The sequence below is a fragment of the Aquila chrysaetos genome, chromosome 14, assembly GCF_900496995.4.
Source record: "Aquila chrysaetos chrysaetos chromosome 14, bAquChr1.4, whole genome shotgun sequence".
Classification (NCBI taxonomy): domain Eukaryota; kingdom Metazoa; phylum Chordata; class Aves; order Accipitriformes; family Accipitridae; genus Aquila; species Aquila chrysaetos.
This window is the reverse complement of record NC_044017.1, coordinates 25,254,018-25,273,613: the sequence shown is the minus strand read 5'-3', so window position 1 is coordinate 25,273,613 and position 19,596 is coordinate 25,254,018. Positions and strand designations below refer to the sequence as shown.

The 19,596-nt window shown below is 35.5% G+C and overlaps 1 protein-coding gene across 5 annotated transcripts in view; it reads right to left on the bottom strand.

Moving 5' to 3' along the window:
- Positions 1–19,596, bottom strand: part of DIAPH3 (diaphanous related formin 3) — a 249,906-nt gene that overhangs the window by 75,177 nt on the left and 155,133 nt on the right. For all 5 annotated transcript variants that reach the window (XR_003926581.2, XM_030036634.2, XM_030036632.2 and 2 more), the window contains 3 exons: positions 16,045–16,169; positions 9,404–9,568; positions 4,126–4,261 (listed from right to left, as the gene is read on the bottom strand). Coding sequence is in view for 4 of the 5 variants with exons in the window: in XM_030036634.2 (XP_029892494.1) it covers positions 4,126–4,261; positions 9,404–9,568; positions 16,045–16,169 (426 nt within the window). In the remaining variant the exon portion in view is untranslated. The remainder of the gene's footprint in view (positions 1–4,125; positions 4,262–9,403; positions 9,569–16,044; positions 16,170–19,596) is intronic.

Below are 19,596 nucleotides of genomic sequence, written 5' to 3'. Positions count from 1 at the left end.
GATAGTTTGAACTGGCTTCACAGAAGCAAGTGAAGCAATCTTACTGACAAAGCATCTCATGATGAATATCATTCTGTAGAGAGTATTTAGAGGACAGATTTTACCATCATAAAATTTCAAAATACCAAGTATCATTCCCTGCTTAGACATTCAAAATTTTTACTGAATTCCACATAATTTTCAAGTTAGGATGGAGCTGAAAGGAAAACATAGAGCTGATATTTTTCTTATGTAAACTTAAGACTCTCAGCATTTTGTATCAGTGAACCATTTGAACTGTGATCATCAGGACATGTTAAGTGTTGCTATCTAAGACGTAAACTAGAGACTGAGAATTTTAGCAAATTACAATTTAGAGGGATCTAAATCTGACATTGGCTTCATGGCCAAATCTCCAAAATATACTTGTAAGAGAGTAAGTCAAATGATTCCATATAATAACAAAAATATATGGTCTTATTAGCAGAGATCCAAATTTATACTATAAAGCCTACCTAAAATTTTAAGTTTTTCTAAAAGACGCTGTACTGCGTATTCATAAAACACTACACATTTCACAATCTACAAAATATTGATATATTTAGAACTGAAATATAAAAAAAATCAAACAGAAAACTGTATGAAGATTTATCATACAGTATACATATTTATCTAATTTTAGAAAATGATCATATCAACACTGAACATGGTGTAACAGTATTTCGAAGGCGGTCTGATGCAGAGGTATGGATGACAGTGTAAGCTGTGATCTAGATGGCTGAGTTGTCACCTGTATATCAAAGACACAACACAGACTAAGAAGACTATTACAGTTTGTGAGAAGGCTGATATATTGTAGGACCACTTTGGATCTCATGTTTGCAATAAATGTCAGGTACTAGTGATGAAATTATTGTTTTCACCATGAAGGAATCCCCCCCGCCCCAGTCCCAAAGTAGTTTAAGATAAAAATTGGGAGTTACCTTAAATCCAGAATCAAATTTTGTTTTGGGTTAATACAATCTATGTAGTGCTAGTCAAACCTGGTATAATACACTCTTAATGTGCTATATGCAACTTATTGACTCAACTCACATATTTGGTATTAATATAATAGATATTAATAATAATAGATGTTAATAAAAACTATATTTTGGTACATATTTAAGATCTTAAGTTTTTGTGAACACAAAAAAAGTCAGGAATACCCCCCAAATAGCTAAAAACTTTTGCAGTATTATGTAGGTCACTTTTATGCGAAGCAGCGAATCACTCTTTTCTCTACCTTATGCAGCTGAAGGTGGCACCATAGGCAACAAAACCCTACTCTTCAAATAACTTCCAAAAGCAGATGAAAGCTGAAGAAATCCAAAGAAAAGGACTTCAAGAACAAAGAAGAATCTAGGACAGGTTAAATGTCTGTGTTTTAAATGAGACCAGTGGTTAACAAAACAAGTTTAGGATGGTGACAGAAATCCTGTTTAAGCACTGGATAGCTGCTCAGGCCTTGAAAGGTATGGGCACAGGCTGAAAACAGAAGCTCCAGAACCGTAAACTAGTCAACTAATGGCCAATTAACAGTCACTGAAAAAAAGCACAACTTCAAGCATTGGGAAAAGACTGCTTTTACATTAAGAAAAGAAGCAGCAGCTAAGCAAGGGAAAAACATCCAGCTGAAGGCACTGCTGTGAACTGGAGAATTTTTTGGTGGTGATTTTTTTTGTGTTTTTTTGTTTGTTTGTTTGTTTTGTTTTCTTGTTGTGGGTTTTGGTTTGGGGTTTTTTTTTTAAGTTTAAGAGAAACAGTTACGAAACTATGAAGTGGCATATACCATAGTGATACACAGGCACCCCTAACCTTCAGGTCATTTTCAGTTAAAAAGCAATGTTACTCAAAAACGAAGAGTGGAGATGTAGAGTACACTATGATCTGTTCACTGAGGAAAAAAAAATAATCTTGAAGAACCAGTTAGAACATATACTTTATTCTTTTCTCCTCTTCAAGTATGCACCTCTTTGAATTCCAGAAAATAATTTCTGCAATGGTGACCTCAATGAGTTGTCAGATACTTCATTCAAGCAGTAATTGAAATAATGTTTCTACAAATCTAACATCTGATCTAGTCACCATATAAAGAAATGATACGCAGCAAAAATAAGTTATTCCACAGTCACACTCCAGGCAAGAGGGTTTTGGTATTTTGATAGAGGGAAGACCTGGTTAGAAATTTGTCAGCAAGTCAGATATAAACATTTTGTGACTGATTTACAGATTCTTAATGAGAAGACAACCTTTCAATGAACTAGTTATGGGTAGGGAAAAAAAAAAGAGGGAAAAAAAGGAAAAAATAATTTTTGAATGTCTATGTTACTCTTCCATCAGAATCAGAGCAACTTTATGCCTCTTCAATTAGTAAATACAGTTTTCATAAGACTGCCAAAATAAAAAAACAAAACCAAAAACCCAAACAAAAAACAAAACCTCACTTTTCGTATTGTTGTTGGTGCCCTTCCTGACAAACAAATCTACCACAGGTGCTTTCCACTGCCAGAATTCGTGTTTTCTAATAGACTTTTAAAATGACGTTGCAAACAAGCACAAGAAACCTTACAAGGAGCTCTGCAGAACAAAAAACAACCCATCAGTGGCCAATTTAGTGAATATCAGACTCAAGATGAGGTTCAGGTGATCTTAACACCATCTTTTCCCATTTGCTGTTGCTTAGATCAGTCATTCCAGACTGAACCTTAAGTGGCTGCTAACAAGAGCAAGAAACCTCCTTCTGTACACTTACATGATTTAATAAAAAACCAAGCTACTAAGAGACAAAACAGCTATTTACGCAATGACTTAGCTGATCTGTAGATGACAAGTACATAGTTCCCCACTACATTAGCTGAAGCAGTAGGTTTATATGACTCAGAAGTCCATAACATTGGCACCTGGATCCTGGAAAGCCTGAACATGACATTATGAAGAACAGGACTTGAGAGGAGCTTTATTTTTCCCTGAAAGACTAGCAATTTTCTATCCAAAGCACTATCAGTCATACATACAACATGCCTGAGAAAAGAATATCTAACCTCTTTTGAAACACTTCCAACCATGCATGAATACAGATACTGGTTTTACCCCTTCCTAGTCTTCTGCAGCCTCCTCTATCTTCTGTGAGCTTTAAAAAGATTGTCACTGATAGTTTTCTGATTGGGTCTTGAATTTATTTCTAAAGAATTAGAAATTCTGTGTTTGGAGGGCAGCCACCTTGTTTCCAACCTTAAGAGAAAGCTTTAGTCTTGCACCTCAAGACATGGATGTTCATATGAAAATAAATCAAAGACTTTTGGTCTGAAGAATCTCTGAAACTAAGTACACCTACTCTGGCTATTAGTGAAACATGGAAGAGACAGATAATCATTTATGCCAAAGGTGCTGACCAGGGTTTGAGTAGGGAACTATTTAACAAGATCTGCTCCGAAAAAAAATGAGAGTAGCTCACCATAATTTACACAGTAAGTCATGTATCATTCTGAAGGATTCCAGAAGCTCAGTCTACGATAAAATATAGCAGTATAGAAGATCATCAGACATCTTTTTTAGTAGAGATCTCACTGTCTGCCATCTCTTTTGGTACAAAAGACAACACAGCATAAATGAGTAACTTTAAAAATGCATGGCTAAGTTTTCTTTTAAGGTGTTTCAATAGGGACCTATTGAAATAACAATTGACATACTCAAAGAAAAATCCAGACTACTTCAGGAAGAGCTTATTCTCATAAAAGAGCAAAAATGAATATGTAACCTTAGTAAAAAGAAAGAAAATGGCTTTGTGATTTGGAAAATGTCTGTTCTCAGGTAACATAAAGGTTTCTGAGCATAACTGAACTTATACTTGGTCACACAAGGTTTAATATATTCTAATGGAAAAATACAAAGAAGCATTATGAGTTCTAAAATAGCTTGAGGAAAACAGGTAATTAGAGAAGCTCATTAACAAAACAAAATTTAAGAACCTCTTTGCTGTAAACTTTAATTGGTGAAAATCATTCATTTATTCTGTCTTTTCTCATAGCACATTCAAATAATGAAACAATAGCAGCTTTATTTCCAGTAAAATGCTAGGTAAAATGCATTTTCTACATTACTTACCCGTTTTCATTTCTAACAAGCGCTTTTTCTTTTGTTGCCTCTCTTGTTTTTCTTTTTCTGCTTTCTCCTTAGCTATTTTAGCACGCCTCTGTTTTTCTTCTGCTTCCCTTCTTCTCATATTCTCCTTTACTGCTTGCTATGAAAAAAAAAGTTCCATTAAAACAGAAGTTTTAGCAAAAACAAAGCTGAACCTTAAAAACAAAGAAAAAAGACTTAAAATCACATCTCCTAACTAACCTTAATTTATCAAGCCAAATAAACACTTTACATTCCACATTTAGTACATTTTATTCAGAAGAGTAAGCAAATGCAGAATAAATACGTTAAAAGCATACTAATTGCCCCCAAATGGGGATTATAAATTCAGCAAGAAATACATCTTAAGAATACACATGTTAATGTAGGAAAAACTCAAAATATCTAAATCACCTGGTTTTACAAAACTCTAAGTATGTTACTATTTGTATTTCTAGAATAGTTTCAACATTTATTCTTTCTCATGCTGCCCCTATACCAAGCAAAACAAAGCTGCTTGGGTGACTTAGCTGTGCATTTTTCTTATTCTTATCCACATATGCATTAATTCACTGGGTTTATAAATTCTTGTCTTCTGGTTAATACCCGTACAACACTGTTTATTCTGAATTATAAATAAGTACTCCAAAGCTTCCAATGAAGCCAAAACAGAACTATGAGTTTCAGAGTTTTTAAATCATTATTTTGCATATTCATATATTAAGCAAAAAAACCCTGTCACATTCAATAATTTTTTAACAAAGCTATTTTAGGATTACCTTTTTATTATACTGTTAGCTATGTACACTGGTAAATTCTCAGTGCTCTACTGTGGCTTGCATTGAATGTAAAGTGCCATGCACCTATTCTTCATTGCAGAAAGTTTCTCTTTTCAGAAGGCAGTTACACGCAAAGGTCTCCTTTGAGACATCAGGTAGGCAACTCTCCATATTCCACTACCTGTACTTAGTATGCATCTCCCTTGACTAGAATACGAGATGAGACACTCAAGCTCGCATACAGATGCCGATGTTTAGAGGTCTATGCCCTACAGCCAAATCCTATCCTACATATTCCATGTGTTTTCAACACAAAACATAGGTGTCAAGCTCTGCAAAATGTTTATACCAAGAATTGTCACAAACTTGACTGAGATGAACACATATTTGTCTCTCACCCTGTTTGCATTTCAAAGATTAAATGTCTTAACACTTCCTTGCTCAAAAGGCCTAAAAAGTTAGACGTGGTCTGACCACATCTGCTATATAAGAGCAGCATTGCACTCAGCATACGGCACAGTATCCAAAGGCAACTTTCAGAAGAATTACCAAAGTATATGCCTTTTGCATAACATGCCAAGGCCCAGAGTTTCCGAGATGGAGGCATTCTTGGGATCTTTCCTGTACGTTCCACAATCGTTTCTGATTTTTATTCATTTGCATAATACAAAAGAAAAATCCTCCAGAGTCTAGGGAACAAACTTTTACTTGGTTGCTCTTCTTATCATAGAATCATAGAATCATTTAGGTTGGAAAAGACCTTCAAGATCATCGAGTCCAACCATCAACCATGCCCTCTAAACCATGTGGTGAAGTACGCCATCTACTCGCTCTTTGAACACCTGCAGGGATGGTGACTCAACCACTTCCCTGGGCAGCCTGTGCCAATGTCTGACAACCCTGAGTAAAAAAATTTTTCCTAATATCTAACCTAAATCTCCCTTGCCTCAACTTGAGGCCATTTCTTCTGGTTCTTTAAGTCATATATCTGCTGCAGAGCAATCTAGTGTCGATAGGAGCAAGGGGTTTCTATAGTCCTATGATTAGCGTACTGTCTTGGACATAATAGTTGTTGCCTCAAGGCCTCTTCCCTCCCTCTCCTACAACTGCAGGAAAATTCTAACCATTAGACAAACACAAGAAGAGGAAATACTACAATTGCTTCACCTTATTTCAGGAATGAGCCTGCTAGCCGTACCTCTGAAGCTGTGAAAGTACAGGAGGAGGTTAACAGAGATGTCTGATACCTAAGGTGTTCCACTGACCGTACCAGGAATTTAGCTTTGGGAGTTGAAGCACTGAAGGTAAGGTACTTCACCCATTTTTTGGATCTGGCCAAGTAACTGCTCCAGATTTAGTGCTCACACAGTGTGAATAATAGCAGTCACAGCCGCCAAATAATACTGAAGTACAAAGTGCAGTACAAAGTTAGCTATGAACCTGAAGTCTATGTCTCCAGATTTAAACATGTTTTTTTAAACATTTTAAACATTTTCAATAATTGAGAACAAAAAAGAGCATTATAACTAGGTAAGTACTGTATGTAAATTATCAACTTGGCTTGACAACAAGGATGACTGAACTTCACTTTCCCACACCTACTGGTGACTTAAGTAGTCTTTTAGTTTGGGACTTTTTAAGAATCCAATGATATTTCAGCACTAAATTTAAAAGTCTTTTGAGCTAAGTTTTGTAGGATGCCAACCACCTTCAGTTTCTGTCAGTAATCAAGACCAAGGCTAAACAATCCTGAAAATCAGACCTCAGGTGTCTCGCACTAGGCATCTCAAAAATCTTTTCCAAAAAGTTTCAAAACTGAGCAGCTACTCAGTATTTTGTTTAGTGTCATTGAATAATAAGTGGTTTCATGCCTTATCTATACACCTTTTTCATATAGCCTTCAAACTGTGCTCTGCAAGACAGAATTATTAATTTTCCTCAAGGTTTCTTCTATCATGCCCATCAATAATATCTAACTGTTTTGAAGCATTAATTAATCTATCTATAACACTGCTGTGAAGTAGGGGTTAGTATCGGTGCTAATTTTACAGACACAGAAAAGAAATATGGGGTAATTAAGGTAAAGCATAACCATTTCTTTGAGTCTTCAATTCAAGATGAACCTAACCATTTAGAATTCTTATTCCACAGTATTTAAATGGGAGGTGTGGTTTAAACATCAGAAATTAAAGTAACATAACTATTTCATAATATTTAGCAATTCTGAAATCAAATTTGAAATTCTGAGTTTCAAATTAGGCACTGATCAAGTTAGGAAAACATAATCAATGCCCATGTTGAAAAATCTGGCATATGTAACTTGCCAAGCAAAATTATTCTGATTAAAGACTGTGCCTTTTAGGTTTTTAGCTGTTAAAACTCTGAAGTAGCAGAAGCTTGGTAATCTTCACATGTTCCAATAGGTTTGCTAAATATGGGTTCCATTTTAAGTCCTTTCCTCAAAATAGATGGACATAGGAATTTAAAACCCTTTCTCAATATCTACGAAAGAAGTATTTTTCCTTATCTACACCCTCAGACATGTCTGAAATAATTAAAAAAAAAAAAAAAAAAAATCAACCAAGCAAACCCAAACAAGACTGGGAAACATGCAAGCAACTTAAGTAAGTGTGTTGTAATGGTAAGTGTCAGGCTGCAATGAGGAGTAGATGGTAAAATAACTTAATTGAATCTTTCTACAGATCAATAGGCATGAGTCGGATCACTGCTCCAGATTTTGTCACAAAGCTCATGCTCAGATAACATGCCTGCAGGAGTGTAGCCAGTAAGTTAAGCTATTTAATCATAGGTAGCCAGATGTGACATGAGTCACCTTTTCCAAGTTATCCAAATTAATAAATTCATACACAACCAGGGACCTGCCTTTTTATTCTTCCATTTCTTCATTGAGAAAGGGTTGCTTACCAGCCAAGTGTTCAGAATCCAAGAGAAAAAACTATTTATGCAAAGAAAGCTTAAAAACCTCCGAAAACAACCACAACCTCCATACAAAATCAACAACCTCTCCTTGCCCCCCTAACTTTACCTTTTTGAATGTAGTTATAAATCACCACGATAGCAATCCCCACTAATCCTAAATAAAAGCTCTATAAAAGTATTTTGAACTTATGTAGCCATCAGCTTTCCCAAAGTTGTTTGGTTATTTTAAATGGAGAGATATACCAGTCTTGAGTATGCATTCTGAAGTATATCATCAAGTTAATAATCCTTCTTCCAGAAGAGCTAAATTGACAATGGTAAAAGAACCTGCAATATTTTGGAGAACATCTGATTATTCTGAAATTTGCCAAGAAGACTGTTTATAGTCATGTATAATCAGCTCCAAATATATAAACACACACCCTGGTAAGAAATTTCTACCTCACTTTTCAGAAAGGTCTTTTCTTAAAACTATTAAATCCCATTTTGGTAAATTAAAAAACAAAAACAAAACCCAACCTATTATTAAAATTTGTAAGCATAATGAAAATGCATTTGGGCTCAAAAAATACATAAAGAAAAATAAAATTAGATTTCCAAAATAGCTCAAGCTTTTATGATAAGCTAGTATGTGCAAACATTTGTGTACATAATGTAGGTTCTGCCCTGTGATACAAGGACAGAGCTAACCTCCACATCTGTGACTATTTTAGATGACTCTAAGGCAAAGCTCTGCTAACAGTGAGTCTGAATTATGGTTATAACTATGTTCTGAGCTCTATCCAAAAGGAGCTACCCCACAATAACCTGGATCAGCCTAATGTCTGTTTCTCAAATATAATTACAAGATTTAAATTAATAATAAAATAATAATTCTTAGCCTCTGCCCCCAACGATCATCCTTTTTAAAGGGAAAAGAAGAAAGCAGGCATATAAAATGCATAAAACCTAAAATCCTAGAGAACCTATTGTCACAAAAATTAAAGATCCTTAGAAACAGTCTGAGTTTGAGGAAAATATGCTGGTTTTTTAAGCCAGGGTAAGGAGCTCTGAGTTTCCATAGCAGGGAACCTGCTTACAGATGCAAACTTTGACACTGATCAAGTGCTGCAGGCAAATGAAAAATTAAAGGAAATAAAATCTTGGGTCTGGATTTTGCATGGGAAGAGCGTGCATTATAAATACAGACTAATTGTTAGAAAATTTATTTTTAAGTAAATAACAAGCATCCTTTAAACAGAAAATGCAGTTGTATTTAAGAAAGGCAGAGTTTCAGGTTTTTTCCCTTCAGGTTATACATGCATGTAAGAGGCTCCGTTTTAAATTACATTCATTGTTATTAGGAATCTCCAATTCTTTCAGAAAGAAATCATCCACAAATAATAATTCAAAACTCCATTATCCTTAGGATATCCTATCATTTCTGATATGAGTATCAGCTACGATTTGAGGAGGAAGAAAATTATTTTTAGTTTGTTCAGTAACTGAAAGATTACAAAAAATAATTTCTAAGAAACATTAGGCATAGAATAAACAGATTGTACCATGAACATTGTCCTGAAGTTGTTTAAGTCTGTTAAAAACTCCTCCACCGAAACTTTCTTCAGATCAATGGCATAATATCCCATCACATTCTGATAGAGTTTTTCCATGTTCTCATGCATCCTTGAAAGTTTCTGAAAATCTTCTTTGGCATGAATTAGAAAGCTGTACGCTGCTGTTAAGGTTGCAAGAATACTCAGTGAATCCAGTCAAACTCACAGTTCTTAGTTAACATTGACCTGTATTTCACACACATCTTTCATTTGCATCAAATGAAGTGTCAAAAGAATTCCTTCCATGTCATATAGGCTTCCTAGTATTTACTGTGTATATTAGACCTATGAATAAATCAGGGTGCTTTCAGAAAATTTTCTCCACCACTTTAAATTTAAAGATTATTCCATTAGCATATGCTTTTGTATGAAATGAAATGTATGGGACTAACCTAACTTCAGGCACCTATGTAGTTTATTTAGTATCACTGTCTCCTTGTTGAAGCTAAAGGCTTAGGTATATAAATTACAATTTACATGGAATTTAGGTACAGATACAAATAACTAACCTGAATACTTTAACTTATCAAGAAATAGTATAGTTCCTACTAAAATTAGAGTAAAAATAGAAATATTAATTCCTGTTCCTGCTGGCTGAATCAGGTATTTAGGCTTTTTCTAAGGCTATCTGCAACGTCAATACAACTTAATTAAATTAGAGGTGAAAACAATAGAACTAGATCTACAAGAGAAAGACAATTTATAAACAGCACCAAAATACTGTATAACATAAATGAAATAAAAACCCTATGTTTATCCAAGACTTCTGATAACATAGTTTGCCAAAGAAGCTCAAAGAAGAAATATTGCATTTAGTCATTTCCTTATGTAGGACAACTTCATAAAATGTTTACTTTAATGGCATGGTAGCTAAACAAATATTTATGTTCCATTATTTTCCTGCTCCAGGAAAGACTACAAAAGTCAAGAAATGGTAATTTTACCCTTACTCCCAATTGCCCACCCCAACTACTGCAAAAGAGAATTTACTGTATTTGTATTCTTTATACTACAGATACATACACTATGGTCACTTTATTTTATGAAGCACAGGATTTTGAATCAAGTGCATTAAAAACTAGACAAATAGAATTTTTGTCCACCATGGTGTTTTAAACACATAGTAACAATTTAGTGCTGGGTGACTGCTTTCACTCTTCAGGTTTTTTGTGATGCACTCGTCTTTTAGTTTTGTTTAGAAGCTGAATCCCATTTGAATTTCACTATTCAATGTCCTTCAGGTTTGTTAACGTTGCTTTTAAAATACCAAGTCAGCAGTTAATGGTTTTCTTTTTGTGATTTAGAATCCATGCCAGGAAGTCATACAATAATGCTCTCAGACAGATGCAGGAAAGGAGAAACAAAGCGTTTCCACAACATTAAGATTAGTCACTGTGATAGCTGTTAGCTGGGTCTGTAGGGGCAGAACAGTCTCCACTGTAACAGTCTTGTAGAAGAGGACTAACTAAAGCCTAGATATCAATGATTTTAAATCCCTCTTCCATCACCCCCAACCACTTGACTTCAGACCTTCTCTTTCTCTGACAAGGCTCCTTAGCCAGTATGAGCTTCTTTCCATGTTGCTTTTGACTTCACAAGATGCAGCTCGTGAGAGGCTTCAGACCGCCAGCGCTGACTGGCTAGCAACAGCTCAAAGAGAATTGATGTTGCCGGCCCACTTTTTCTTCCACATCAATTTGAATCTCTCCCCTTTACTTAGCTCCCAAGATGCACAAAGCCTACAGGAAACTATGCTTCAGAGCTGAGTTTCTTAAAAATTATTAAGGATGTTAAAAAGCTATTGGTGGGACAGCGAGGAAAGTTGGTGAGAGATTAGTTTGTAACAGCTGCCCAAATATTTAATAAAAAAAGGATCATGAGAAACAAGACATGACAAAACACAAGTTAGGACCATCAAAAGAAATGTCAGCAGTTCAAAAAAACCCCAAACAAACCAAAACAACAAACAACAGTAATAAAGGAAAACAGTAAAATTAATGCTGAGTGAAACTAGAAAAAAGCATTTCTACATCCTGTTTATTTTTGATCCTACAATTTAAGATACTTATTATTTGTGATTCCTAGATCATTAACAGAACTTAGGGAAAACTACATTATTTTTTGCAATTATGAGGCTGTTATTTCCACAGAGTGGAAGGGTAAAGAAAAATTAGATAAATTTGTTTTGTTGCCACTATGTATAAATGCTATACCTCAAACATTCCAGTAACTTTCTTCAGTTTTCTAGGAGAGAAAAAAACGAGGAAAAAAAAGTTACAATTATTAAAAAAATGTATACTTCATCTTGTAAATGAATGATATGCCAGAGTATATCCTGAAAAGGAAACATGGGGGGGTGGGGAGGTGAGAGAGATGAAATTTCTGTGATATTCTGCAAGACACAGCTAAAGTTACAGCTATGTTAATAGAGTCCACATAGGTTGCCTAGTTTATACTGTTAAAACTGAATCCCCTTGAATATGGGATGCACAGCTTTAACTCAAAGTACAGCACTCCGGAAAGATGTTTTACTATCCAGTATGTCAATGCCAGACACAATGAATCCTGAGATTTTTATTTTCCATCTGGTGCATTATGGGATACCCTAAGCTCTTGGTATTCTACTGAGACTGTGCTTCAATTTAGGTATTTTTAATAAGCGCTCTTCCTTTTTTCCTTAAACGTGGCTTTTGTTAGCTAGCTAAACTGGAGGCAACAGGGAATACTACTGAGTACAGCAATCCCAACTGTAATTATTATGAACAGGTTGATATATATGCATTATCAGCTACACAATTCATTGGCTTTGGATGAATGAAGACAGAAGTACAGCAGAGCTGCAACACAGGTGAGAGGAAAAGGAAGTCAAGAAGTTAGGTATTTGTTAAGTTTTTCTGAAGTGCCTTTACTTCACGAACTGCCTTTTTGGACTCAGGGGACTACAGATCATCATTCTGCTCATTAATGGAACAGGAAAGCAATGCAGGGCTGAGACAAGTAATATCTGCGGCAAAATTTCTAACTGCTGTATGTTTGGTCTTGCATATTCATGGCAGCTCTTCTCACAGTGAATTGCTTGTCTGAGGTTTATACTGATTTTAATATATTGTGGTCTAAAAATACTAATATAGTGCAGAGTATCAAGCCAAGTAAAAGCAGCTGTCACCCTAGAACAGGTAATTAATGATGTTAATCTGTACCAAACACTTCCTTAAAAGGCCCCATATTCATCACTTCTGATTTTTTCACAAACTAACCTATGTATTAAGTGTCGACAATTGAAAAAGGAATATTATTCTGCATAAGAACAAAAGATTAACAGGTACATAGATGCTGCATATATTTTAGCAGAATCTTCAAAATTGCACTGAGACTGCCACTACACTAGGCAGCAACAGTCTCCATAAAAACAAGGCAAACTTTTTGAAGGCTGGTGCAAAAAGACGTTGAGGTCACTTCAAACCAGCATTGTTTTCTACTAAGGCCAAAGGGTGTGAATGTTCTAGGGCTCTCTTGAGGATTTCCCACATCAAGTTCTTGGGAAAACAGTAGCAATTGTCTGAAAAATACATGTCACAGACACTTCCTTTCATATACATATAGCAAGGTTCAACAGCAAAATTCTGTATCTGAATAAAATACTTCAAGAAACACACAGAAATGTTTAGATTTTTAAATTAGTACCTTCTGAAGAGTATTTGTCAAATAATACCTTTTCCTTGACTCACTCCTACTTATCTATATGCTATAAAACTAAAACAAATTGACATGTATTTGTATCACACAGAGCTGCTGCATCCAGTGTGTATATCCCATATATTATGAGCAAAACCAGTACTAGCTGTAATACATGCCTGAAGTCCAGACCAGATATTAAAGACCTGTATAAAGGAATTATATACTTAAATTAAATTCACATTGTTTGCCAAAGCCCTATCTCACTACCTGTCCACACAGTCAACACCTTGACCCTCTCCCAAAGAATAACATACAATCTTTTATCACCTAACGAGCTCAGGTCCTGTAATCTTCCACAGTCCTTGGGGTATGAGGACATCTTACAGACTTCAGTTTGTTTATGTTGCACAGAGGGAAGTTCAAACTACGAGGCCGATTAAGTAACTGACAGTTTAGAGGCAGCACTTAGTGTCCTCCTTGCAGCTGAAATGGGTTTCTTCTACCTCACTTAAATCAGGCTCTGACTTGGGTAATAGTTGTTCCTTCCTTCTCTTTTCGCAATGTCAACAAATCAACTTAAATGACAGGAGGAATAGAGAACTGATCAAAAAGAAAGGACTCTGTTTCTAGCTGACAGGCAGCAACCAACTCATTGTCTCTCAAGTACTAGTTCCATAAGCTTCTGTAAAAATTGCCATCAACGCTACGTTCAGTGGTAGGCTGAAACTTGTCAAGAGTTTCTCAGCTGCTACTTAGAAACATGAGATGCCGACTGGACTGATAAAGAGCATGTTGACTAAATTACTTAATTAATTACTTAATTAAGTTTTTAATATGCAATTTAAATACTCTCCATAAACTCACTAAATTTTTATTTTGAACGTACAAGTGTATTTTGTTCACTGTGCTTTTTTATTGAACATTTCATTCAATGGATTTAATATTCTAGATCAATATTAATTCAATATTCTTTGACTTTCCTAATTAAAGCAAACAGAAGAACTGCAATAATAACTATAATTCCTTTTTAGCTAGCATACATAACATGACTGACAGACTAGCACAATTTAATATATAGGAGAAATATTCATAATTATAGACTTTGTCAATAAAAGACTGCACCAACTGTGCATATATCTGACTTCCTAAAGAAACAAGAATGCTAATCAGTTCATTAGGGGCCTTTGGGTTGTGATATTTAGCGACAGGATGTAATAGCCCGCTTGTCCATGGAGCCTAATTGTACTCAGGATGAAAAATTATTTCCAACAAAGCACCATCCTTCCTTTTTCAGATTTCCTGCTGGTTTCTTTTTATGAGCTGCATGCTTTTCAAGACATCAGCATCACTCAGCTTTCCTTGTCATAGGAATAAAAGTAAAGACAGGTCCAGGCTTCATCACGCTGTGCAGGATTATCTAACCTTTACATCAAACCTTTTTTGCTTCGTAATTATTGAAGTTCCTGTTTTTCTAAAAGTGACCTTCTTTAATTAGTGTGTTCACAGACATTACTAGAAACCACATGCAACTTTACTGTTTTGAAATTACTGCCTGTCTGCTGGGAGAGGTAGTAGGTGAGAGCAAACTATTCCTGTTCATAATATTTACTGTTCAAAATATTGCATTTCTATAGTCCTAGCAATCCTTCTGAGAATGTTATCATGGATATGTGTTCCTCTAGCTTCCTAGACAATAGTTTAACGCTTGCCTTCAGGACCCCTATCCTAGTTCTCCTATTATGCTATTGACTTCTTCAGGGAAAAAACTTATGTTTTGTACTATAGAGACACCATGCTCGTGGGCTGCAACATATCTCTCACAACCACATTGAGCTGGGAAAAAAAGCCAGCAACAACAACAACAAAGAGAACAACCTCACCAACAAAATATCCAACCTTACAAAAAATTAGTAGCAACATTGAAAGGTTACAGATAAAACACTGAGTGCAGAGAAGGCCTAAAGCTAAGATGTAAACACTTTGGTTGCAGCTAGTCTAGTGAAGATAAAACTGGCCCTAATGCAGCAAGAACCGGTATATCCACTTGGCCTCAGGGTCCCTTGCCATCTTTTATTTAATAGTATGAGGTTAATCAAGAGGACCATCTCCTGAGTACCCCTGCCTTTGTACATAACAAAGTAGTCTTCCAGCCAGGTAATAACCTAACCAGGCCTGCAGAGGAAATTTCAACCTGTCTCTATCTGCTGATATTTCTGCTTCCAGATTAGTCTCAGTGCCAAGCATATATGATGATCATCTGGTAGGGAGGTTTAAGCGAAAGAATGGGGGTTTTTTCTGCTTTAATTAAGTATCTTCATGTCACAAGCTTTCTTATGAGAGAGACAGGCAGTGAAGTTGGCTGCAGGATTTGGAATAAATAGTGAGGAAAGGAATTTTGGCAAAAACAAGACCAGAAACCTGTTTTCACATGCTATGAATCTTATTTCTGAAATAAGAGAAATTTTTTGGTTCTGTGGTTGTATGTACAAAAACATTCACAGTGGTAACACATAAACTAGAAAACTAATAAACACAGGGTAACAGACATCTCTCTCTGAGATATTCTCATGTAAAAAATCATTTAACACTAAAGTGAAGTGCTTAACATTCCTATTATAACTGCTTTTCACTAAGTTAAGAAACTTGTACACAGTGTAAAACCTGACAGTAAGCATTTTTCTCCTCATTCCATCCACTACAGATGAATCCTTTAATTGGACTATTTGTGTATTTCGTTTTTGAGGGAAAAAGAGTTATATTTTTCAAAAATAAATGCTACACGCTAGACAGAAGTTAAGCAAAGAAATTTAAAGTTTAAGGTAATGCAGTTAAGTTACTTCTGGTTTTGCTTTGTTGGTTTTGTTGTTGGTTTTTTTTCTTTTTTTTTTTTTAAAGAATACTCCAAAGGATATTGACATTTTTGCTACAAACTTATCATGCTTATCTTCAGGAACCGGAAAAGTCTGCAAATCCTTCTCGAGCTGTTGGAGTTGCCTCTCCATATGCTTCAGGCTCTTCTCCAGGTTTTCTGCTGAGACTAAAATACAGAACATTCATTCTGTTAACACCTTAAACAAGAAAGATTGTTGGTAAAATACATGAGTTAAAACCTTACCTAAATCAGCGTACTATGTTTTTAATTCTGAAATAAAAGCACCCTGAACAAATTACCATACAAGATGAGAGGGTCACTCTACAACGTTCAGTTCCCCTCACTTACGCAATTGCCTTATTCTGATTAGATGTATGCTGTTTGAACACTACATTTTGTTTTCTTTTTATGCCTAAGGTTTTGCACTGCAATTAACATTCTGTTTTAAATAACCTGAGATATACATATGCCAGTCTGTCTCTTCTGATTAACCAAAGCACAAGTTTTGAAGCTACTCCAAGAACGACAAAGCATTCTTCAGTCTCATTCTGTTAAAACAGAAAACATGAACGTTTGTATGGAAGATCATGAAGAAAATAAGACCCTCAAAACATAGAGCAAATGGGGCTATTAAACACCCACACATGAAACCTAAGACTCAATTCCCTACTTTGAAAGCACGATGCCTGGTAAAAAACAGCAGAATTCGTCAGAGCGAAAGTGCTTGCCAAGCTGGGGGGAAGTGCAAGCACTTGAGAGGGTGGAGCAGAGCAAAACAGGGACTTAGGAAAAAGAAAAAAGTAGAGGTGAAACATGAGGGATTTATAGAAGCATGTAGAAAAAGTGCAAATTTTCTTTATCAGAAGACGAGAAATACAACTTTCATCCATTTGAAGCAATGCATGGAAGTTGAACACTTGATCTGTAAATAGTTGTTTAAAATATCAACACCGTAAGAGTAACCTGAGGATAACTCCTGTTAGCATGTATTCTATCTTGGATTTATATTATTGCAATCAGTTAAAACTTATTTCCTGATTGTTTATGAAGTAAACTTAACATTTAAATACATTCCAGAGGAACAATATATATAGTTAAGAACATACTCTGAATATTAGTCTAATGACTTGATTTTTTTTTTTCATTATATATTTCATTCATAATATACTATACCTATAAAGGTAAAGCTACCTTAAACTTCATCTAACCCCTGGAGAAAGTTTGTGGCCCTATGATGTTACTAGGATCTTTAATGGATCCATGATTTCACCCACTGAGTAGAGTTATGTGATGGGAAATATAAGATACACATAGAGAACACATCTTTCTCTCATAAAAGCCTGACAGAGTCCCTGAATTATTAGAGTAAAATGTTGCATACTAACTACAATCCCATTCATAGCAGAACAGTTAAGACAACTACAAAACGACCAATGGCAACCTGTTAAAATGCTAATGTAACCTAACAAAAACCCCCCAAAACAACAAAAACCAAACCAAACAACTTGTAGACAATCAACTTTTCTAAAAAGAATAAGGGAATATAAATATAAACTCATAATTTATAATCACAATTTTTAAAACCCTCTGTTTATGCAAAAACACTGTTTTCCAATTGTATGTTAGACTTGGCAGATTTTCACTCAGCAATTGGTAAGCCCAAATCATCACCAGGTAGGTCAGCTGGCTTCAGTAGTTAAGAAACTGCCTTGTTTGGGAAGCAGAGCTAAAATTAGAAGCTGACAATGTTGACTACAGATGCGTTTCAGTGTTCACAGGTTCCAGAAACAAACGGGATTTTGTTAGAAAGTCATACTTCTGCTGTCATAAGAAGCCTTTGAGGGGAGGCACACACAATTTTAAGACAGTGATTTCCTTAGAAAGCTGCTAAGAAACACAGAATATAATACCTTGTGCTTACTATAAGTATTGATGACTCTTCACAATACAGTTTGTCTTGCATAAAGAGTTCACAGAATAAAATTAAAGTCACCTACTTACAAAATGTCAGAATTATGAGACTCAGCAAGTACACAGGTTTAAAAACAAAACAAAACCAAACCAAAAAAACCCAACACACCAAAAAAATCTCTACATCAGTTGCAGGTAGCAGCTGAGTAACAGCTACACTCTTTTACCCAGATTAAAAAAAAACCCAAACCAACCCATAACTCAGTGTCTAGAGCTGATTAACAGGTTGTGCAGAAGAGATTTTCAAATTCTTGCTTTCAGCAAAGCCAATTTTTTATTTGTATTACTTCAGTTCCTTTGACATTGAACAGTTACATAGTTGATCAAGAATCTTTACATCACTAGCTTGTTCTGACTTTTTTTTTTCTTCTGTCATGGTCTTAAGTTGTTCCCGAATATAAAAATTCAGCGTTCCTTTGATTTCAGCAGTGCACAACTATTAGACATATTTTGCTTTAAGACTGTATTTCTGGTGACATACTCAAGCAGAGGCTAGCTCGTAATATGCTGGTAATAGTTTAGTACTATTGTCTTTGCAACTTCCGATTTAGTGAAAACAGATGAAAAAAATCAAATCTGGAAATATAAGCAGCTCTTCAACAAAAAACTGACATGAAATACCTGCCAACCTTCCCTCGTGCCCCTCTGGAAGACATGGTGTAAAACCTGAAGGGCCACAGAAGAATGGCAGAAGAGAAATAAAAAAAACCAAACCCTAACTTTGACCCCTAATCCTGGGAGGATTCAGACATAAACCCAAGCCAAATTGAAGTAAACAACTCATTTGATAGTTTGGAAACAAAGTCAAAGACTGGGGTTTTGAATGTTCGTGAGCCCACAAAACCAGGCTGTTTGTTGAATACAGTGCATGTATGCCTGAACACTCTCACACCCTTTTCAAAAAGGCTCCTAATATTTTTATAGGCAATAATTAGATTTCCTCACCTTCTGCCTTTCATGGTTAAAACAACTTTGTTCTTAAAGTTTCCTCTCTTGACTCAGGTTTTCTAGTACCATGATTATTCCAGAAGCCTCTTCACCTGTATCTGTTTAAAACCTTTCTGCACAGTATTTCAGGTGATGACTCACCAGCCCTTTTAATGTTTGCCTTACTATTCTACAGTTCTACTGGAAATACCTTATCCAATTATCTTATGATAAAATATCCTTTTTTCTTGACCAAAACTCTTATTACTGCATCAAGATGCACTATCTTGTACTTGATACTATCGATTTTCATTTCTTTTACTCTGCTTCCTCAGGATCATTCAGTGATGACAACCCAATCTCTCTCTTGGCTGGCAAAGCTGTCTAACTCGTTGTGAGTTATGCTCGTTGGTTCAATACCACAATTTTATTTTTTTGCCATATTCCTTCTAGACAGTACTTTTAGACAGTTCCTTCTGTTCTTCTAATGAATATTCTCCCATTTTACATAATGTCAAATGCTTTCCTGAATGTGACGGTCTGACAAATTATAGTCAATGTCTCAAACATTCGTTAAAGAACTTTGGTGGAGAAGATGGCCTCTGTAAAAGCGCTGGAGTTGTGTGAATAGGACAATGTGGCCGGAGGAGAGGGCCCCACGGGGGGTGGGACCGCGCTTCTCCAAAGCCGCAAT